General features: G+C 39.2%; 2 protein-coding genes across 3 annotated transcripts in view; one reads left to right on the forward strand and one right to left on the reverse strand.

Annotated features, from left to right (window-relative positions):
• The window catches only part of syt6a (synaptotagmin VIa), an 83,214-nt gene extending 71,645 nt beyond the window's left edge, over positions 1–11,569 (forward strand). The window contains exons 6-7 of the mRNA XM_063463542.1: positions 2,004–2,154; positions 4,909–11,569. Coding sequence (XP_063319612.1) covers positions 2,004–2,154; positions 4,909–4,980 — 223 coding nt within the window. The 3' untranslated portion in view covers positions 4,981–11,569. The remainder of the gene's footprint in view (positions 1–2,003; positions 2,155–4,908) is intronic.
• Positions 11,570–12,993: 1,424 nt separating this feature from the next.
• olfml3a (olfactomedin-like 3a) lies at positions 12,994–22,243 on the reverse strand. 2 transcript variants are annotated; one of them, XM_063464406.1, is made up of 3 exons: positions 21,934–22,243; positions 17,575–17,836; positions 12,994–15,099 (listed from the first exon to the last, which is right to left on the reverse strand). In XM_063464406.1, exons 1-3 carry the CDS (start codon positions 22,042–22,044, stop codon positions 14,315–14,317), a joined length of 1,158 nt encoding a protein of 385 aa, XP_063320476.1. In that variant the 5' UTR covers positions 22,045–22,243; the 3' UTR covers positions 12,994–14,314. The 2 variants fall into 2 exon arrangements, with proteins under 2 accessions (XP_063320476.1, XP_063320475.1); XM_063464405.1 differs by having other exon boundaries at positions 17,524–17,836.
• Between the last annotated feature and the right edge of the window lie 1,198 nt (positions 22,244–23,441).

A 23,441-nucleotide genomic window follows, 5' to 3' on the forward strand; every position in this document is an offset into this window, starting at 1 on the left:
TTAGATAGTCCATTCCATACAGGATACAGGATTTTCCATTAGGTTATGCAGGTTGACTCTGTGGCCTGCAATAACTAATGCTTTGTTCAACATTTAGCAGCAGTCTCTGTTTACCAGAAACCAGCAGGAAAATTAATAAAAGATTATCTTACTTGTGCAGAATCATGCAAGTGCAGATTTTGACATTAGAAAGCTGCTGCAGGTGAATAGATTTGTTTCTGCTTACCTGAAAGTTAAAATATAGGAACAGGATTTTAAGTATATATTTGCTGGCACATATAAACTACAGTTTATATGTTATTTGGTTTTGTTAAAAAAAATACGAATTTATATATTACTTGTACACCTCAGAATTGGTTCAGTTTGCATTTCTCAAGGCAGTCTCAGACCACAAAAGCACAGCATTGTCATTGGTGCCACAACTGACTGAAGCTGACTACAGTCATGGTTGATGCTGGCATACATGTCTGTGTCATATGTTGCTGTGTGACAGGCAGAATGTGGATCCAAATGCAGGACACAGATAACAAACCTTGACTCAAAAAAACGCTTTATTGCTGTAACTCATGGAGCAAAATACAAAATAAGAAAAATTTAGACTAGGCAGGAACTGACAACATATGGAACTGTCATTATGGAAACAATACGGACCACACAGGGCACACAACCTCAGGGAGAATGCGACAAAGAACGAGGGGAGACTCAGACAACAAATACACACCAGGTAATGAGGGGAGAGGAAACAGGTGGGAGACACAGCGGGAACAAATCTGGGATAACGAGATAAGGCAAGTAGGACAAAATACAGAGCAGGCGCAGTAAATAAATAATACTGAAACACAGGCACAAACCTACAGAAGACAGAAAGACAAACAAACACGAAGACATGACTGACTGAGGAGACAAAACTAACTACAAAAACAGGCATGACTGACATAGTAATGTAGGTCTTTATGGATTCATAACACATCCAGACACCTCTTTTGCCAACATTGAGTCCCATAATGTCTGCTACTAAATATGCCTGACATGAGCTGGGTTAATGAGGTCATCAGAGGCCGCCACAACTAATGACCATTGCACAGCTGCAGGCTTCACTCATCTAGAAATGGAGAGCATTTCCTCACCAACAGATCTTAAGGAGGCCTCGTATTAGATGTCTCGTATCTTCTTCTTTGTTCTGCTCTCCTTTTAGGAGTCGCCACAGCAGACCATCTGCCTCCATCTCACCATATCACTTGCATGATCTTCTGTCACATGGACGTTCTGCATATCCTGCCTCACTACATTCATGAGTCTTCTGCCTGGCAGCTCCTCCTTCAACATCCTTTGTCCAGTATATCCACTATACAGGACAACTTTGCCCAAACTTTGCCTCCAAATTAGTCTCCACTTGACTTGTTTCTTGTATAAACTGATTTATAATCCTTCACCTACTGGTCCATTAGAGCTGAAGATGCTTTTAGTGTTGTATACACATATATTATAGTCCCGGTGTATAAAGTCTAATTAACCACAAACTTTCTTTTTGACTGGAATAATTTAAAAAGTTATCAGGATCCAGTAATCACATAATCATTTCATTTGAAGTTTGATGGGGAAAAAACCCCATATATATATATGTATATAGATCATATTTTGTCTTTCTTATTAACAGAGCAGTACCAGGATTAGAGGTGCGGCCCCAGGTGCTTTCTTTACAATCTGCTATTGTGCAAGGAGAAAATCCAGTGCTGTTAATAATCTCGGGGATTATGTGTTTCCTCCATTTACACTTCACATTGTTAAGAGAGCAGAGATCAGCTCTGAAGCGAGTCAGTTCTTCTGCCACAGAGCGGATCAGCTGCAGATCCACCGCGTCAATCGGCGGGACAACCACACTCAGATTTGTGTCTCCTCTGATTACAAAATGGGTGTCTTACAGTTATAAACAATGTGATGTATGAGATGTCACCTCAAGTTAAATCAGACGTATTCATACCAGTATGCGCGTGTCCCTACAGGGTAGGTCATAATGAGATCATTGGTGTGATGAGGGTTGGATGCAGTGCTGAGGGACTTGGCAGGGACCACTGGAACGAAATGCTGGCCTATCCGCGGAAGCCCATTGCACACTGGCACCCCCTGCTGGAGCCCAAGAAATCTGAGAAGGAGGTAAGTTTGAGGATGGATTATTCTGTACGTGTTTATGATTTTGGATGAGGTATCAGGGTGCTTAGCTGGTAATTCTCAGCCTACTTAAGGAACATTGCTATAGGGAAGAGGATTCAAACTGTGAAGGGCTCTGAAGGAGAGACTTGAAGAAAGATGCTGCTTGAGGTTTGAGCAACAGGTCCACGGAGCGCTTTGCAAATTAACTTTAAAGTTAGTTGTTTGTCTAATTTGGCTCATTCATCAATACACTTTGGAGCAGCCACTGGAAAACTGCTTATTGAGGTAATTAAGTATGAGAATATTGATATCTCTAAAAACCAAAGCAAAAAAATCCATAAACCATCAAAAAACATGATTGTTGTAAAACCTGGACTTCCTGGACCTGGAACTCTTCTTGACCAATCGATTAGTGCAATGATAGCTGTCGGCACATGCATTAGTATCGCATAAACAACAAATAATAATAGATAAATTGGCTTAGCACAATCAGCAAGAAAGACGCGACTAAAAAGTAGCACAGTTTTACTTTTTATGTGTACCTCACAAGTAGGAAGTCAAAACTTGGAATTATGCTACATGTGCACCAAAGATTATAATGACATAGAAAATATTTGTTTGGTTTCTGTAAAATATTCTAGTTATTGTTACTTTTTTAAAGTTTCCTGTTTTTTTTTTTTCAAATGGGGCCTATTATCCTAAAACTGTAGCTCCATATTTTCATTCTCAGACTGAAAGTAATCCCCGCGTTTCTTATACCGGGCTTTGGTGAAGCCTGTCAGTTGTTCCACTGTCTCTAATGAGCTTCTCTTTAAGCCAAGCTTCTTCCGATTGGCTGACCCTCAATAATAGAATTTTGAAATTGTACTTGGGTTGGTCTCCTATGATCAAACTGGCTCAGATTAGTACATTACAAAAATCCCTTCCTCCTGACATCATACGGAGCCAAGAGTAGAAAAAAATGAAACTGAGCTTTTAGAACAGCTTACTTACATAAAGGCTTTATTTAAAAGTTACCCTTTGCCTTTCCCCTTTGTATATACACTTACCAGCCACTTCATTGGGTACACCTGTTCAACAGCTCATTAGCACAAATACCTAATCACTCAATCACAACAGAACAACTTATTTAGACATATAGACATGGTCAAGAGGACCTGCTGAAGCTAAAAGTGAGCATCAAAATGGGGGTAAAAGGTGATTTAAGTGACATTGAAAATGGTATGATGGTGCCAGACTGGTTGGTCTGAGCATTTCACAAACTGCTGATCTACTGGCATTTTTCCCTCACAACCATCTATAGAGTTTACAGAGAATGCTCAGAAAAAGAGAAAACATCCAGTGAGCGGTAATTCTCTGGGCAGAAATGCCTTGTTTATGCCAGAGGTCAGAGCTGCCTGGCCAAACTGCTTTAAGCTGAGAGGAAGGCAACAGTAACTCAAATAACATCTCTACTAAAGCTTTCCCACCAGGCTTGTGCTGGTTCTTAATCTAGAACAAACTCTGTGCATTTCATCCACTCCTGGCAGCTATGAGGCTGCAGTTCATGCAGGCTCACCAAAATTGGATAAGAAGATTCGGGAAAATGTTGCCTGCTCTCGTGAGTCTTGATTTCTGTTGCAAAATTCAGATGGTAGGATCAGAATTTGATGTAAACAGCAACCTGCATTGTATCAACAGTTCAGGCTGCTGCTGGAGGTGTAATGGAGTAGGGAGATTTTCTTGGCACATTTTGGGGCTCCAAGTAACAGATTATCATTTTTTTTAAACCTGACAGCCAACTTAAGTATTGCTGCTGACCATGTCTATGCCCCTATGACCACAGTTTACCCATCTTCTGATGGTTACTTACGTAGAATAACACGCCATGCTTAAATCATCTCAATTTGGTTTCTTGAGCGTAATGATGAGTCAAATGGCCTCCACAGTCATGGGAGATTCCCATGAAGAATGTGACACCAACAAAGTGTATTAAGCAACTGTGTCATGCTATCATTTTAACATGGATCAAAATCTCTGAGGACTGTTTTCATTACCTGTCCGTAGGTGATGGAAGGCAAAAGGACGGCCAACCCAGTACTAGAAAGGCGTACCTAATCAATTGGCTGATGAGCATATAAGAAAAGAACCAAGGAAACACATACCACGTCCACTTTCAATGCAAATGCAGCTACAAAGCAATTATCAATCAGAATACACATGAAGCAAATTTAAAAACCATGGTAACTTTAGGAAGTAGTGAGAGCATTGCTGAACCCATGGCAACAAATTCAGTGTTTAATTCTGCATTATAGAAATTGCCGTTCCAAAACTTGATGGATATTTAAAGGCAAATTTCATTATACACAAGCCAGCACTAAAGATAATAACTGTGGCTTTCTTTGTTTCTATTATAATTGCAGCCAAATCATAAGGCTTTTTACGGCTAGATGTGACTCTATTACATTTTGCATCATTAAATGAAATGAAAGTTTTCAGGAAAATAGCTCCAAGAAAATGAAAATAAAAGAAAGTTCTGCGGAATAAGGTGCAGGTGATTAGGGAGCTTTCTTTGTTTTAAATTCAACATTTTAAGGCACAGAAGAAGAAACGATGATGACATTTTGTATGTTTAGTGTTGAGGTTTCATGTTACTTTTTTGTCACTTACTGAATGTTCTGACACACTGATTTGACACCTTTGTTTTGGCCGATATTGAAAGTGAGCAAAGCGACATATGTGCCATGAATCACTGCCTTGTGTCTGTGTGCCCTGTAGTGGAAGGCGAGGACAGCCAGCTTTGACAGCCAAGGCTCCTGCCCTTCACCCAGGCCCCCAGCCAGTCCCTGAGCAGAGCCACCTGTGACCAAGCAGCCCAGAAGGGGGTTTCTGTCCTCCTGCTAAACCACTTCCTGTCTGTCTGATTGAGGAGAAATACAACCCCAGCGTGTGTCCCTCTCCCACTTTCTCCCTCTGTTTCTCCCTTCCTCGAGTCTAGTCCCAGAGCACTCCCAAGAACTGATCTCGGACTGCCGTCAGTCAGTTAGTTGTGTAAAACCAACTCTGTTTTCGGGTTAAAATTTAGGGTCCTCAATTTCAAATGTGGGTGTTTTGATGGCCCGAAGTCAATTGGCGGACATGCAGTCTGCAGATACTGAGCTGTCTGAGCTGAGACGAGCTGATTCCGGTGTCCTCACAGGAGACTTTTCAAACACTGAAGATTCAACATTGCACTGCAGAGACGTTTGATGAAAAAAAATAAAAAAGCTCAGTCGGATATCACTCCTTGAAAGCAGTGGAGGTTTCACAGAGGGAAGCTGAGGACACGGCCTCAGCAGAAAAGGAGAAGACCTTAAGAGATCTGAAGCTTTTTCAAAACTCTACAGCTGTATAAGAATAAATGATGCTGAGTGTAGCATTTTGGAAATATTAGATATAAAACCACTCCACCATTCGTTATTGTTTGTGATGCTCCAGCTGAGTTTGCTGTACTTCCAGTTTCATCACTAACAGAAGCAATTATCAGATCTCCATCTTACTGAAGAGAGGTTGGATCAGACTGAAACTAATATATTGTCAGCCTGACAAACTGCAGCTTTGGTGTGTTTTCAAAAGCAGACATTTTACATGACAAAGAAGAAAAAGCTGCAGGATTATTGGGCTTCACAGCAGAGCAAATTGGCTGCATTGCAGATTTTTTTCGGGTCTTTGTCCACTTTCAGCGTAAGAGGTAGGAGGTTAAATTACCACACAAAGGCACAGCCAGATTTTAAAAGACAAAATATAATTTTGACACACAAAAGTTTTCACAGAGGGAGCTGCAAAGGTTTCTGTAAACAGGGAAAATGTGAGCACACTTTACACACCCTTACCTCTTTCTCTGTTTGATGTTGCAATCTCACCCTCTCTTCCAGGTGAAAACTCACACCAACGCTCATGTTTTCTTTCAGAGAAAAACACCTTTCAGAAACACTTTTGTCACATATTGTGTTTTTTTATGGGTTTTTTTCTTCATCTGATTTTGGTGGATGTGTATAGCTTTATGTACAGGCATCTGCTGGTTACCGTATGTATGTTTTATCTAAACAGAAAAAAACAGAAGAGAAATATAATGATAAGGCTAGATAAAAAAAAACTGACTTTAAATTTATGTAGCCTTGTTGGTGGTAAGGATTTAAAATATTAAATGAAAAAAAAGAAGAAATTCCTTCCTTTTTAGAAACATTCAACTTTCTTGATGTTTATGCTGTCTAATTATACTGCTGGGTTCATTTACAGGGATAAATTATGCTGGATCTGTAATATGTGGCATTTGGAGGATATTTGATGTGAGAAAATGTTTGATCTGTATCAGTATTATTAATTTGATTGGTCCCTGGTAATTATTGGCTCTCTTTACAGTAACTCAAGTTTTAGTTGGATAAAAGATGATGGATGCAGTCTGCGTATCTATGGAATATACACCTTTGATATGTTTGATACAACTGCCTTTTACTCCAGACATTATACTGAGTTACAGTTTTGAACGGATCGTTGCATTGCTTTATCGTACTGACTTTACACACTAGCAGCTGCAATGCTGCACAAGTGCTGATGATGCAATTTCAGTCAAGCTCCCTCATAACCCCTACATACAATGGATACTAAATTTGTGTAAGCTTAATTAAGCACTTACTTGAACAAGTTATGAACTCGTTTTTTTTAATATCCAATTATGTTAAGCTCATAAACTGTATATAAAAGATGTCTGCAGCCAACGTGATATGACCCTTTGGTTAATAAAGTCCTGTTGTGAAGCTTTAAGCTGCCCATTTTTACCATCACCATGTTGGTGTTTTGGAGCCCTATGTGATGAGAGAGGGGTGGATGATGCTGAGAAACTGAGGAACACTCCACTCTCATAAGGACTCATCAGTAGTGTTGGGTGTACCATGTTCCAAAGTAACACATTATATAATATTATTATATATTAGTATAGCATTTTTCAAAATCACAGTAATGTAACATATTCTTGTACTAAATTCAGTACTTACATTACAGTTACAATTATGTCATTACTTACATTCCAAAGCATCACGTTTTCTGTAGAATTAAAAAAACAAACAAAAACAAATTAAACATGGCTTTTTAAATGTGTATTTACACAACAATCAGCTGATTTGGAATGATAATCTCGGAATGGTCTACATCATTTAAGGAGTGGAACTTTGGATATTCCTTTTATTTTTATTGCACGAAAGAACAAGAGCGCAATGGCAAAGTGCAAACTCCATCTAGAATAGAAACAGCCACATTGTACTGCTCACACAGCATTGACTCTTTGCAGGCATCTGCACAGATAGCACGCTAATGCAAAAGCTAGCAAAGAAAGCACATTGTCAGTTCTGTGTTCATAGGTGACACTAAAAGGCAGATCTGATATGTTTGTCCTCAGTGAGAGAGGGATTTGTGTCAGTTTGTGCATTATAGCTTTGGGTTTATATAGTTAGCTGATTATTAAAGGAAAACACAAAATTAATTTAGCAAGTAGTGTAACCAGTTAATTTCCCGAATGAGTAATTATGTAATGTACTACATTACTTATGAGGAAAGTAATGAGAAATGTGTAATGTATTACTTTGGAGTAATGACCCAAACACTGCTCATCAATCATAGCCTAGACCAACATAAAGCACATTCTGCTTCATTGTTTTAAACACTAGTGGCAAATTTGACAAGAGATTTACTGAGACTCAGTGAGCAGAAGGGTTTTTCTTCCTGTAGACTTGCAACCTGATGAGTCGACCTCTACTATTTATTGGAAAAAAAACTTGCTTATTAAGGCACTGTCCAAATTGGCTTCACTTTTCAAACAAGGAGGCTATGTTCATCTTTTACTTACAGTCTATTGTTTAATCCCCAAACGTTAACTCTTAAAATTCTTCAGCCCTGACTTCTGTGACTTTATTAGTTTTCTCACAAGTACTTAAACAATGTCAGGAGAACCAATTCAGGAAATTATCTAAGCCATCCTTTTTCATATGGATCACACAACATGACATAATCTGAAGTTCTGTCACTCCCAGAAATGATACCTTTTGGTTTAGACAAAGGTGCTGACTAGATAGATCATGCAGGAGACATTACAGCCATTCACAAGCCGTGAAACTCCCGGACTGTTAGCTGCATTACTCTCAAATTAGCACAATCAATTATCATACAGACTTTGTACTGAGGAGCTGACAGGTTAAAGATCATCTAATGCAACAAATATTTTAGCTTTTAAAGATTCTCCATCATGTAATAGTTAGAAAAAGTCAGCACCCAGAACTTTCAGTGCATTTGTAAAAACACCTTTGACGAATAGTATGCTGCAGCAGGCAGGGTTTTTTTTATTTATTTATTTTTTATTCAGGGCAGATGGCAAAATGAAGCACAAATTGCGGTATCACATAAAATGAATACAAGCCATTTCATGGTTCCTAGCTGGTTGCCGGCATGGCCTTGACTGCTCTCTTATGATCAAGTTCGACACTTATTAAGATGAAAAGCAGTTTTTTAACTGGAAATATTTCGTCATGGACCTTTACGCCGAGGCCACTGAGATTCCAACTCATCCGAGATTTTTTGTAGATGGTATCAATCAGAAAATCCCAGGTTTCCTTCTTGAATTACCGCATTCACAAGATTTTCAGAAAACTTGACTCCAAGGTCAAGGTCACCGAAATTCAACTTTATACAAGATTTTTTGTACATGCACGTATGATATCAATTTGAAGCTCCTACGTCATGTGATTCTTGAGTTATCGCATAAACAGACTTAGATGTCCACACCACCCGCCCACCAGGTGTGGTGACGACAATCAGCCTCCATCAGCCTTTTACAGCAGAGGGGGAAAAAGCTATACATATAGAGGGTGTCCAAATTAATAGGCTGCATCCTCCTGAGGCCGCATTTGTAGGCCGATTACGTCACAGCAACGCGTCAAAGGCTGTCCAAATTGATAGACTCCTCCGAATGCAGCCGACAAATGCGTCCTCCTTTTCCCCGAATTTGAAGGATGGGTCGGGTGTGTCCTTCGTGGCCCACCATATCCCAGAATTCATAGCGTGGCTCAGGCAATTCCAGTTTTCAACAATGGCGGCCGCTACTAAGTTTTAATATTACTCTTATTACTCTTTCTGGGTCACAAAATAAACTTTTAAGATATTTTCAGGCGAGAATGTAGTTGTGTAAACTTCAAATATCTGCTCGGTTTATCAAGATATCACATATTTGCAAAAGTGCTCCGACACGTTCGGAGGCGTCTGTTACCCGCCAGCTCGATAGCTAGCCAGGGCGATAACAGCAAACTCCCCGCACTGATTAAAACTGATTAAACAGAAGTGTGAATGATTGAGAATTTACATCAATGTCCTGTTATATTTTAGATAGAAAGGAGCAGACGGCCGAGTTTATTAAACTCCACCGAGACAGCTGGTGACGCAAAACTGAAGGCTAGACCGTCCACAGCCGCTCACTTCCGGCCTACCCGGCCTTCGGAGGACCCGGCCCACGTAGACCGCAAAGGCCGGGTCTTCAGGAGGATGCAGCCTATGGATTTGGCACCCCCCACAATATACAGATTTTTTTTTTAATTGGCCAATCTCTCCTTCAAGGTTACTTTCTGGTGAACCTCTGGACTGCTCTCATTGAGGATGTATTTTTAGTGTACTTCTAATCACTTCCACTTGTGCATCTGCTTTTTAACGTGGACGTCAATCACACAGAAACTCCTTTATCATACCAACCTGACTTTCATGTTAATTTATCCCTGGTTATGAGTGCTAGCTATCCAGCAAAACTTTGTGAAAAATAGTCACCTATTTTACTGTTTTTTCTGGCAACTATATTCTTATTTTTTAATTACTACAAGTTACCCTTGTTAATAAAGATATTCTGTGGTTTTCTACCTCCCTGCTGCATGCTCATACACAACTCTTTGTAAACAAAGGCAAAATTTAACTAAAACTATACTAATATTGTATAATTAGGGATTTTTTTTTTAGCTTTGTAGCCAGAATAAAAGTTTATTTCATAATTTTCTGGAGTTAAAATCAGGACATTTAGCCCAGACATGATAATATGCAGAGTAAATGTTAAGCAGGGAGGCTGACAGACAACATTTAAAGATTATATTTGGTAGGGCTTGTACAGACAATTTTTTTTCTGACATGAGGACCATTTATTAAATAGTAATTTTGTGTTATAACATCAGCCTACAGCAAATTTAATCTCATATTTAACAATGTTCTTGGCAATGGCACGCAACCGTCTAGACATCTCTGGGAAAGGAATACTTAAACTCAGCTGCAGGCTGCTGTACAATGAACATCCTATTTATCACAGAGTCTGTGAAAATGTCATTGAAAAGTTGGGTCCAGATATCAGACATGAGCAGATGGATTCAGCAGACCGAGTAGGGCCTGTTTTAGTCATTTCCTTCATGGGAAGTTTACCCAGAGAGAGAGCAGTTTAATACTGCTCTATTTCCGTAAGAGGCTGGGATGACAAAGCGGGGGCAGCTGATGGGTGGACAGGTCAGTATCTATAGAGCAGTGGCATTTCTCTAATTGGCACTTGTTACCATGAGAGTGAGTCAGTGCATTATTGTTTGTGCTTGGCGTAATCCATCATAGCACCAACTCCCCTTTCACAGATGTTTGAAATTTGCTGTCATCCACGCAGTTTTCAATGGTGAAATTTCTCTGTAGACTAACGCCAATATTCATCGATTTCTAATATCTTATTTAAATGTAAAATCTGAAACAAGTGTTGAAATATTATAATGTAGTTTCTGTTCTTTTATAAAATGTACTTTATGATGGTCTAACAATGTGGTGTGTTTTCATAGTAGATAAAATCTGTTAAATCAATTGCCTCAGTTTATGGACTGTTTAAAGACCTTCTGGCTTTGCCTAATATTGTAATGTTTCTTGATATGATCTCATATCCCTTCCAGCTGTTACGATAGCACTGAATTTCCAATTTTTTTATCGGGCATTTTGTATTTGTAATAATAGAAATGTTTGAGAAAATGTTAGTTCAGACAAATGTTTATTATGGGTTCCTTTTAGAATTTAGATCATTATGGAGATTCAAACGCTGAGTGAACCATTGTGTAAAAAACTGAAATGGCATACAGTATTTCCACCGCGTTCTTTTTGTCTTAACAAGTCTGAAAATCCACATCAGAAAATTGCTTGTTGTTTTTTTCTCCCATGGGGCGTGATGTGTTATCAGTTCTGTGACATGATTTTCTTTTCTTTGATTAAAAGACTTCTGCAAAATAGGCTCTGTGCTGAGAATTTTCTGGCAAACACACCATATAATGACAACACAGCCAGCGGCTTAACAAGCAGGACTGAGCACGGAGGAAATGGGATTCCGACTGAATCAAATGGTCGAATTAAATGAGGGGTGGACACACACACACAGCACACAGCAGTTAGGACTTGACAGGCTCTAATAAACTGAATGGCATTTTCATGGTTTTGTTTGTTTTGTGTCATTTTATATTTAAGATACTAGCTAAGCTCTGTATATACTGTATTTCCTTTATGTGAATTTGGAAGACTGTTATCCATGTTGCATTGCAGGAATAATGAGCCTTCAGTTATTGGTTCTACTGGATTCGTGTTCGTGAGAGTGTAAAAATTGAGTTATAAGGGGTCAATATGATCAGGTTTTCACCAAGTAGTGGGAAGGTGACCTCAAGAAAAGGCCTCCAATAATGCTCACCAGCATGTTTGGCTACTTCATTGATTTTTCTTTTGTTATAAAGGAAGTGTTCTGCTTATTAGCACTCCACATTGCAACAGTTGAGCATGTATTGTTCAAGAATCCACAACACAATAGCATTTTTCTAAGAGCAGAAACAGAGCAGAGAAATAATAACCTCTTCACACTACACTAACTGAATTTGTTATTGTGAGTTTGTTACAGGCCACTTCTTCAGATCACCCTCACAGGTGTTCTCTAGCATTTTCATGAGAACTGTTACTGATAGTTGTACTTAGCTCATGCCAGAAGTCTAAAAACATAAGCATATTAGTTTATCATTGTTACTTAAAGTGTGGTTCAGTAGTGGCTGCATGGTGCAGTGGTTTACACATTCACCTCAAGAGCAAAAGATCTTTGGTTTGATCCCAGGAGACCTTTAGGGGATGTGTCGTGTGTAATTCAACATCTGCCAAAACAAATATCCAGAATGACCTGCTTAAAAAATGTGACATACTAAAGGTAGCTTGATTTAAAACGCACTGTTCTGGAGGGCTGAAGATTCATGCATGCATGTTGTTTCAGCACGTGACATCTGGGGAGCATCTTTGCTCACATGATCATCATAGCAACATCTACCAAACACTCACAGCTCACCTAACTGAGCTTCCATTATCAGTTAGCATGAGCAAACCCTTTTTGAGTAAAATAGGGTGATCGCAAGATGCAATAATCAACTTCCCCTTTATTGAGATGTTAAACTGTATAAGCAATTATCCCACTCTCTGGATAATTACATAATGGGTTTTGATTGGCTGCTGGCAGCATTGGGGCTTTTAAAGAAAAACTATGTTTGATTTGCTGGCGCTTGAATTCCTCTTAACTTTTCAGTCCCCCAAGCAAATAAAATGGTTCAGTTCAGCAATGAATGACATCAGCATTAGATTGCATTTCTGAAAATCAGACAGATTATAACACTACTGCCTGTCTTAAACGTTTTATTTCTGGTTGGGTGTAAGTCAAAATTACCACCAGATGTTAATTCACATATTAGCTGCTTTCTAGCCACCAGTAAACATCACAAACAGAAGAATGGGCTACCTAAGAACTTCTAATTTTATTAAAAAACTGGTGACAGAAAGGCGCACAGACAACAAGACTCTAGACCAAAAAAACAAAATTTAAAAAACCCCTCAATGTTCTACTATTTAATGCAAAATGACAAGATTAGAGTCTTACTGATTTATGCTGCACGTCTTTTATTATTTTATGTATGTTGACAGTCTCCTGCATCTTGCTGGACATCTTCATCTTTCTGGTGAAGACGTGTAATAAATTAATCCAGTGATCATCATATTTACCAATGACCAGTGATGGAGGAATTTTTTTTGCAATCAAAAAAAAAAGCATTGAGCTCAGAAAAAAACAGGCATGACAATAGAAGAATTTAAAGGAATCCAAGTTGAATTAAGTCTTCAGCACTGTATGACATAGATTGGGGATTAAATATATCGATGAAGATTAAGGTGTGTATTAGCAAAACAACTGATGAACTAGTTTCTCATTACCCTGACAAAGACTGTGAAGCGTGCGCTTGCTGAATCTGTGTGTTTTATTAAACTGGAAATGGCAGCGGTAGATGATATTCTTCATGATATGAATCATCTCTGTGAAGCTGAGGTGGTTTTGGTATCTGACTGGGCGGGATGCCTCCTGGGCAACTCCTAAATAAGTTGTTCCAGGCATGAGCCCCCAGAATACACCCAGGACACACTGAAGGTATTACATGTCTCAGCTTAGATTTTATGCAAACAGAAATATGATGAAAACTATTAAAAATGTCAGTTGTGTGGATTCCTTAAAATGTGTCAGCTTTGCCTGGTAGAGGTTACATTGGACCCTTTTATTTTATTTTTGCAGAAATTCACATAGTCATTTCCCACGCATCTCATAGACAGTGAGAAATTCTAAGTTGTTGACTTGATACTAAGACCAGACCAGACATCACACAAATAAGAGGAAAAGGTTCACTTGGTGGAGTTTTTGTTCCATTTACTTCAAAGGTGCACTCTTTAATTGTTCAGATAACCTTCCCTTAAGTTAAAATGTGAAACCGCAGCCAAAGGCCAGTAATTAGCATGTCATCTTATCATTTATTTTCTGTGAAAACATTCATATTTATATAAAAACACACTTTAGAAATGAGAAAAATCAAACTTCCAAAATTTATGCAAATCTTAGCTTTCTAGTCAAGGTGTAAAAAGGCTATGTTTAACCATAATTTAAAAAGAACCCTTAAAGTTCTGAGAAGAAAGGGATGTTATGTGGCTTAACTATTGCAGAAACAAAGTATCACATGAATAGGGAAAAGGTGGATAGGCTATATAAATTCCCTGTTCCTATTTTTTTATATGTCTTTGAAAATATGACACCACTTCTCTGCTGTCAAGCCAGGAGTTTCCTCTTCATGGTCAGTCTATAAATAATTTGGTAGCCATCATCCCAGCCGTAAAGCTGCTTCTCCTCAGGGTTGTATTTCAGACTAGCGTGGGCCCCGTACCTCCTGGGGAAGTAGATGAGTGGAGCCTCTTCACTGAGCACCATGTCGTTGACGTCAAAGACACACTGAACCCGCGAGCGACTGGCCAGACGGGTGTTGTAAACGACATAGACAGTCCCGCACACTACAAAAGCCGCCTCTGCATTTTCCCGCGGGCATCGAGTGTCCCAGATTTGCTCTATATCAAGAGTGGCAGCGTCCATCTTTGCTAGGCTGATGGTTGGTTCACTGTCACTGGGGGCATACAAGAGCCAGAGACCCCCATCATCTGCTGCAAGGTCTGCAACAGTCTCTGGATTGAGGTTATAAACAGTGGCACGGCCCTCCACAGGGAACATGGTAGTTTCTGTCACTGAGCCACTCAGAAGGTCATATTTAACCACATGCATATCTGCTTCAGCCTCCTGCTTTATGTAATACAAATAGCCATTGTAAACAGCGCTACCAGGGCCGCTCCATTCAGAGGGAAGCCTGATGCTTCTGCTGCCTGTGACTCCCAGGGAGCGTGAAAAGTCAAGTACAGATTTGAATTGGTAGATGGTGTTTCCTGACGTGCCATTAAAAATGTAAACCTTGGAGGATCTCGGGTCTCTGGTCCACATGCCCTTGGGACTGCCCACTCGCTTCATGATTTTCACTGATCGGATGCCAGAAATTATTTCCACACAGTCTGCAGTGAGAGAAAAAGCACACAGAAGAGGATACTGGTGAAATGGAAAGAGCCACTGGTTATGTTCACTTATTTTAAATTCATGGACTATTCATATACTGCATATACTTTAAATTATGTACATATATTTTTAACTGACCAGTACATCCATCTAGTCAGCTGCTCCAGTTGCAGATCATATTTGCCAGTCAGTTAATAATACCAGACATTATTTTTGTTAGTGCCGCAGGTCATTTCCATTTCCAGTAAATATCCCAGGCCTGACCAACAAACCCCCAAAATTCCCTCTAGTAATATGTGAAGGAAGGAAAAAGCAACAACAAACCTCCTGTTTGAAAATGCCAGAAACCTGAAATGTTTAGCTGTAACTATCTCAGGTTATCTGAAATATCATTTCAGATAAAAAGTACTTAATACAAAATATAACATATAATAACCTTTACGGCAGTGCCCATCATACTGTTCCTCTACAATTTTACTACCACAGAAAAAATACCCTCTGATAGTTTAATTAAAAAAACAACAACAACAACAACAAATAATAATAATAATAATAATAATAATAATAATAGCAAAAGCAATAACAAAATAACAAAAGCTGTAAACTAAAGATGTAGTGATAACTCCTCCATAAATTACACCTGTGACAACAACATTATTGTCACTGTTACTCTGTTAACAGCACACATAGACTGATTATAAGAGATTACTTAGCCTTATACATGAATCTATGCAGAGCCTACAACATAGACTGTTTATACTTTTACATGGCATGTCTGCGTTGTCTGCCACCTGAACACTAGCTGGCTGCGGGGTTTCTTTTTTTCAGTTGCTCCAAGAAACACTGAGACTGTAACGTGAAAATCACAAGTTCTCTTAGTCCATTTCTTTCACAAGCAAGCTGATGGCTGTAAGTTTGAGTTATTTTTTATTCAACCCTCATTAATGTGCCACTTGCTGCGTAGAGCCCTGCCTTATTGCCTTTCTTACTGTAATCCATGTGATTGATTACCTGTTAAAGGGAAAAAAACAGACCAAACTGGAAAACAGCTGGAAAGAGTTGCACCCATATTCTAAACCTCATGTCAACACAGACATTACAGAATTGTATAAAGATATAGAAATGGTTAAAAAAAAACCAGTGGAATTAATAAAAACATAATTTAAACATATTTTTTCCCATTTAGTTTCATTAACATGTTTCAGTAAAGTGCAACTCTTCAACTGAAATGTGTATTTGCAGCCTTTCATCCAGCAGCCTGTGGTCATTTCTATCTGGCTCTCTAAATTAAAGGCAAATTCAAACCAGTCGGGGAATTGGACTCAGACTCATGAGTGCAGCACAAGGGCAGCATGAAGAGAAAGAAGACTAATATCGTTCTTTTGCCAAAATATACACAAAACGGAAGCCCCAATGGCATGTGTGCCAGCATTGTGCTTGCAGAAGCTGAACCGGGTCTCTACAATGCAGTAAAGTTCATTCTGGGTCACTTCACAGACATTCACAATGGAGAACTGTGTGCAGAGATCATTCCGGCGAACATGAGAATAATGTCACTGACCTCAGGCCACTTTCTGTCCTTCCCACCATGAATAGATTGCACACAAAAGCTAATAGAGAAGGCTGTTGTTCAATCATAGACTTTATTTTGATTTTGAGAATACTGCGTATGACCATCATTATGAGCCTAAGCAAAGGGTTTATGATATTACAGCCTAATCCTTGAATTAATGTGTTATTGATTGGCTTGTCAAGTCAGCCAGTAAAATAAAGAAATCAATACTTTTTTCATTTGCCTTGCAAGGAGAGTAAATGGCACCAAAGCAATTTAATGATCTATCACTGGGGGATTTTAGTTTTTGGAACCATTTAAGTGCAAAAATTATACATCTCCGGCTTAATGTGCCACATTCACTTAAATCTGCCAACGTGGAGTAGGAATTAAAAACTGATTTCACAACTTTTTACATCATGTTTTAACCAAGCTAGTATTACCTGAGTTAATGACTCAGTGCAGCAGTTGTATTGCAGCACCGTTAGCAGCAGTTCGCCTTGGGACGTGATGATTATAATGACAAACGCTGCGCTCAAACAGTGCAAACAGGGGAGTAGCTCTGCGGAAATAAATGAGTTGCATAAAGCCAGAATTCTACTGGAAAACATGACTGCACAGTGACTCAAAGCACTCTGCTAAATGACTTGTAACAGTGCCGTGTTTGTTTCCCATTTTCCAGAGGCATGGCTCTTCCGAGACTCTCTCTGCAGAAGAAATGGTGTGGAGCCCGGTCCTGTAGATGTGTAGCTCTAAATATATACATCCCAAAGGATCTGACTGTGTCATTCCTTCACTGTGAATTAAAATAAAAGATCAAAGACCTGAAGAGGACATTTTTGCTGAGATGCATGTGTACCCCGCAGCTCACCAGAGACTCTAGACTGCAGCTCCTCCCACTCTTCTTCTTCCTCTTCCTCACCTCTGCTTTCCTCCAGCTCCCAGGCCTCCTGCTCCACTACCTTATCTGCCCTGTTCGTACAGGCCCGAGGGGACATCTGGGTTTCCACGTAGTCCATCTCTTGTTCCACTCGGTCCACTCGAGCAGCTGCTCCTTCCAAGTCTTTGAAGAGCATGCTGTGGTGATTCTTTAGTCCATCCATGGCTTCAGCAGTCAGCTTTTTGAAATCCTTCATCTCTGTGTGGTACCGATGGGATTGCTCATGCCACAGCTGCATGCGGTCCTGTGAGACGTGCAGAAAGCAACACAAGTGTAAAAATGTACTGGAAAATGTGTTTTTTTCTCTTTTTTATTCAAACCAGATGACAAGGAAAAAACTGTGTTTACACTGTAGCAAACGCTGAGGTCATCAATTTGATACAAAATAAAATTCCTGCCATGAAAACAGTACAAACAATGTATCCTGTCCATCTTCTGCTGCTGATGTAAATTTTGAATCTGTTTGATGACCAATTGTGTTGTTTCAGAGTAAATTTCCTTGATGTTTTGGTTTTAACTCCAGGAAGCTTTGATGTTGTCCATCTTTATACTATCTTTGCAAACATTCATTTCATCTAGAAAATTAATCCCAGTTATTTTGAGTGCTACTGTTACTTATTTTACACCAACACAGTATCTGTGCCCAGGACTGTATTGTTAGAGCCAATTCTGCCTTGGTGCCCTTTGAAAACCAGTCTACATTTGGACAGGTTTGATAACAAACTCTCTGTGCTGTTATGGAGTGGAAGTTTAAGTAAATACCTTCAGAATAAAAGCATGGTGGAAGAGATCTGTGGGTTTCATTTGCAAATCACTTTATGCAGTTTTCTTCCAGTGTTTTTTAGGGCTGTGCAGTTAATTACATTTAAACTGAATAATAAAATTCAATTAGAACTTAATCAGTAAAACTTTTTTTTCTGGCCTATTGTTTTCTGAAGTATATAGCATTGTCATTTTGTGATTTATTTTGGTGGAGTTTTTTTTATTGTATGTGGATGCAACCTGCTGCAGAATGAATGCAAATTGGACACACAACTGCATCTATAGAAGAGATGTAGGAGGAAGAGATTTTGGCTTTGAAAGTAAAATTTCTTGCAATTTGATTTGAAGTTGTGGAAGTGTTCCACAAGATAAATGACTTGCAGGAAATAAATGCCAGGAAAAATAAGATTTGATTTCCAAAAAGAATACATTTATATGTCTTTATATTGCAATGACATGAACAAGAAGGAAAAGTTAGCAGAAGTAATTTTTACCCAATAATGGGTTTGACTGGCAAGATCTCTAAAATAATTTAGTCATTCACCTTAAACTCTTAGCTGTTTTTATTATTTTTCCCATTGAAGAAGTGGTAGGATTTTTTAAGGAAACACAAGTAACCATGTTTTTGTTTTTTGGTGTATGGTTTTAAAATGCCGTATTATTTTTGTAATTTTGGTTACATATTGAACACAAAGGGTTAAATCGGTGAAAGAATACAAATAAAATGACCGTTCAAACCACATTCAGCCTGCAGGCTCATGTCCTCCGTGCCACCTTTATCTTGATCTTCTAGCTGCTGCAGATCTGGCTCTATTTTCCCCCCATTTGCCACGTTGCTTTGTAATGGTTAGTTACTTAAAAAAGAGTCTGTGTATATGTAATTTCAATTTTCAATCACCCTAATTAGTCTACAAAAGCCCAATATGTATCCTACCAGCATGACATTTCTCATTGTGGTTCACCAGACAGAGACCAAAACTGGAAACACTCCACTGAGTTCAGGCAAGTCTCAGGTTTATAACCTAAATGTCCATCTTTGGTATGAGTAAAGTTAGCATGTTGACTATTTTAAGCTTAAAATGGAACTAAATAACACTGCCTCAATAAAAGGCACAATTAAACAGATAGTATTAAATTGCTATTTAGAATACTTATGAACGGTTACAATCATAAACCTAAGGCTTGCCAACAGTGAGCTATCGAATTCACCACACTTGAGACTGTAAATATTGGAAGATACCAGTAAATGAATGGTTCCTTTATCACAACATCCGTGCATTTCTACAGTTATAACTGACAGCAAGCTGACAGATGAATAATGAGTTGAGGTATATACCTGGTTCTAATGTTCATCTACAACAAACTCCAAGCAAGAAAGAAGTAAGACGACACTGAGCTGCAACTGAGACCAAAAAGTGTTGCCTTGTCAGATGAGTCTCAAGTTCTGCTGCAAATGTGGCATGAATAATATGAAAGAATAGATAATGGTCTGGTCTTCTTGTCACACTTACACCCCTTAATACAAGTTATTTAAATGCCACAGCCTACCTGAGTATTGTTGCTGACCACCCCATGCCTTTATGATCACAGTGTATCCATCCTCTGATGACTCATTCCAGCAGGATAACACACCATGTCACAAACTCAAATAATCTCAAAGTGGTTTCTTGAACATGACAATAAGTACACTGTACTCAAATGGCCTCCATAGTCATAGTCACCAGATCTTAATCCAACAGTACGCCTCAGGGATGTGCTGGACAGATGTCAGTAGCGTGTCAATATGGACTAAATTCTCAGAGGAATGTTTCCAGCACTTTGTGTTCGCGCCATATTAAGAATAAATATGTTATTAATCACTTTGAGAATAAAGTGGAAATTCTATTTAGAGAAAAAAGTCAGAATGTGGAGAATACAGTGGTCTCAAGGCATACCTGCTATACCCTCCATAAAATGCCTTGTGTAGATGAGTTAGTGAAATCGCCCTTTAGAATTGGTTTCAGTAACAAGGAAATTGTTTCTTTCAGCTCATAAACACAGTGTGGTGTGTTTATGAGCTGAACGATGAAATGATGGTGCAGAAAGCTGCATCTGGTCAGAAGGAAAAGAAACAGAAACTTGAGTGGGAAATGGCTTGTAATGGACAGATGCAAGGATAGTGATGGTTACGCCCTTGTGTAATATAGAGGATGTATGAGGATAGATAAGACAGGATAGATGGCTGATCAGTGTGTTTCACTGACTCATCTACACAAGGCATTTTGTAGAGGCTATAGCGGCCGTGGAGGTTTACCCTGAAACCACTGTAATCTCTACATTTCAACTTTTTTCTTAAAACAGAATTATATGATCAATAATACTTTTTTTTTTCTTACTGTGGGCCTAATACACTTTCATACTTTGCTGAATCTATGTCATGCAGAAATAAAGCGGCTCTGAAGGCAAACGTGGGTCCAATCAAGTACTGGCAAGGTGTGTGTGCCTAAAAAGTGGCTGGTGAATGTAAGCAAGTAACCTTTAGAAACTAGTATATTAGTATTTTTCACATTAGTAAGGACAATGCATTTACAGCCCGACTGACTCAGTCGTGTCTCCAACTATAAACACTGTGGGAGGGCAATACTTTCCTGTTTCAATCAATCAATTATCGCCTAAACTAAATGGAAAGGAGAACTGTATTTCTCAGCACATGACTGACACAGTGAGAGTGACAGGTGAATTATTTAGACTGAGATGTAATAACTGATGGCTCCCCTGCCTCCCTCCTCCTTTACACGCTGTGAGCCTGTGGACAAATGGAAATGAAAGTTCAATGAAAGCTTGTTGATGAATTGCCGTGTTCATATCAATGCAAAAGTTGAGCCAGTATATTGGAATTGAGACTGGAGGAAAACCACAGGGGGGAAGTGAGTGGGATTTAACTTAAAATAGACAATTTTTTTCACGCTTATAACAGTTTTAAGGATGACATCGTTGCAACGGAGGCACACAGTTTGACTCTGTAAATGTAAACCGAAAGAATAAAGGAATTATTTAAATTACTCCCTAAGGTGAGCAGACATTTAATCCTCAAGTCAACATAAGTGTTTGACTTGCGCAAACTTTCATGACATTGATATAACATGTAGCCTTATGAGAGCCACTTTAAAGAAAAACAATATTGAACACTCGGTAATTCGATTCTTTCCTCGAGGCTCTTTGTTTACTGCAGCTTCATTCTACCTCTGAAGAACACATTTCTCGGTTAGGCTGTTGGGATGTTTGATGCCACAGCCACAAAGGTTGGGCTTGTACTCATTACTGGTGTGTCACTGTCTTAAACCCTGAAGAAAATGTAATATTGTTGGACAGAGAAGGAGAGGGCTGCATGCATCAAATGATGTTCCCCCCGGAGGCTGCTGTAGAGCTGATGAGCTGGGCAGACATCGCACTAATTGCTTTGCATTAGTAAGGGCATTAAATTCAAATCAAAAGAAGAAGAGGAGGCAATCAACTGTTGTTTATGATGTTTTTATGACTACACAGAGATCTGAGCTGCCATTTAAAGCATAAGTCACTTAAAGGAGGGTCGATTCTTACCTCAATAGCCAACAATCTGTTCTCCAGATAATCCATCAGCCCCTGGTAGTAATACTGGGCACCAGTGAAAGTCCAGGCAGTGGAAATGAGGAGGGCAAACAGCAGCTTCATTGTAAGCCGATCAATGGAACAGCTGAGTTTCTTTCTTTCTCCAAGTTTTAGAGGATTCTTCGGGGTGATGTTTGCCTCTGCAGAATTGTCCTCAGAGTGTCAAACAACCCATCAACGCTCATATGTGGCGTGCGGTAGAAGAATAAGTTTCAGCTGCACATGCAAAAAGGTGAGAGGCATAGAAAGAGTAAGAGGCCACTCGGAGAGTTTCCGATTATTTGACCGCTCTCACTTTGCTGGAATGTTTTCACAAACTCTCAGGGAGGAGCCTTGTGCCTCTTACCCCTCTATCCCAAAAAAAGTGAATGTGCTGCACTCACTTTGTACTTGTTGTACACACTCCCTGAGGCATGTAAGGGATACAGCACAAACAGAACTCGATACAAGTGCTGCTCTACTCCAATTACTTTTTTACTCAAAGAAACTTTATCATACTTTGTAAGTTTAGCACTCAATAAACAGCTTTTAGCTTCTTTTTCGGTCTCTGACACCTTTAAGGTTTCTGTCTCCTGCAACTACTTGACATGCAGCTGAATAATGGAATCAGCCAATCCAATCCCCTGTTGGGTGATTACCTTCTGTTGCTGCTAAGACGATCTTCTTAGCATTTTGAAGAAGCAACTGTGAGCTTGTTGAGAGGGACAAAGATGCCAACGCTACAGCTCAGAAATGGCACAAAGCTAGATTTAAGCTAAAGCTGTCACTCTAACACACATTACTGGAGATGACTGTACCTGGAGAGACTCGGTATCAGGAAACTGAACTCAGGATAGGACTAATGAAATATAACCAACAAATTTGTCACATACACAATCATACAGGGTACATGTAGTGAAATGCTTTGTGTCCGAGCTGTGGACAGGCTGCAGACGTAGCCATGCCATTCCAGGGCTTGGTTTTAGCATGGGGGGCCTAGCTAGGACTCTTACTGGATACCGGGTGGGAATCACTTGCAACTTCCGCTCCAAAAGGTGTGTAGTCTTACCACTACACTATCCAGCTGCATATCCAACCAACATGTGCAAGAAGGTAAAAGCAGAGTGTTTGTTTCTTTGCAAACAAACTCTACCACATTACTTTGTCCACTGGTAAAACTGTAATGCAATGGATTACTTTAGTGGTAGTAATCATCAGTCATCATCAAGTAAGGTAGTCACTTATATGATATGATACTCATGCACAGCATTCCTCCCACCAATCATAAACTTACCCATAAAATGAAAACTTTGACAGACATTCAAACAATTAATTCATACATTTTGTTGAAAAGGGGAAAGATTAAAAAAAGAATCTTTCACATTACAGTGATTAAAATGTCAATATTCTAAAATAATAACAATAATAATTTTGGTAACAATGGTTAAGTTTGTCTTGGATGTCTAGATCACCTATAGCTA

The sequence above is a fragment of the Pelmatolapia mariae genome, linkage group LG20 (genome assembly GCF_036321145.2).
Source record: "Pelmatolapia mariae isolate MD_Pm_ZW linkage group LG20, Pm_UMD_F_2, whole genome shotgun sequence".
Lineage (NCBI taxonomy): Eukaryota > Metazoa > Chordata > Actinopteri > Cichliformes > Cichlidae > Pelmatolapia > Pelmatolapia mariae.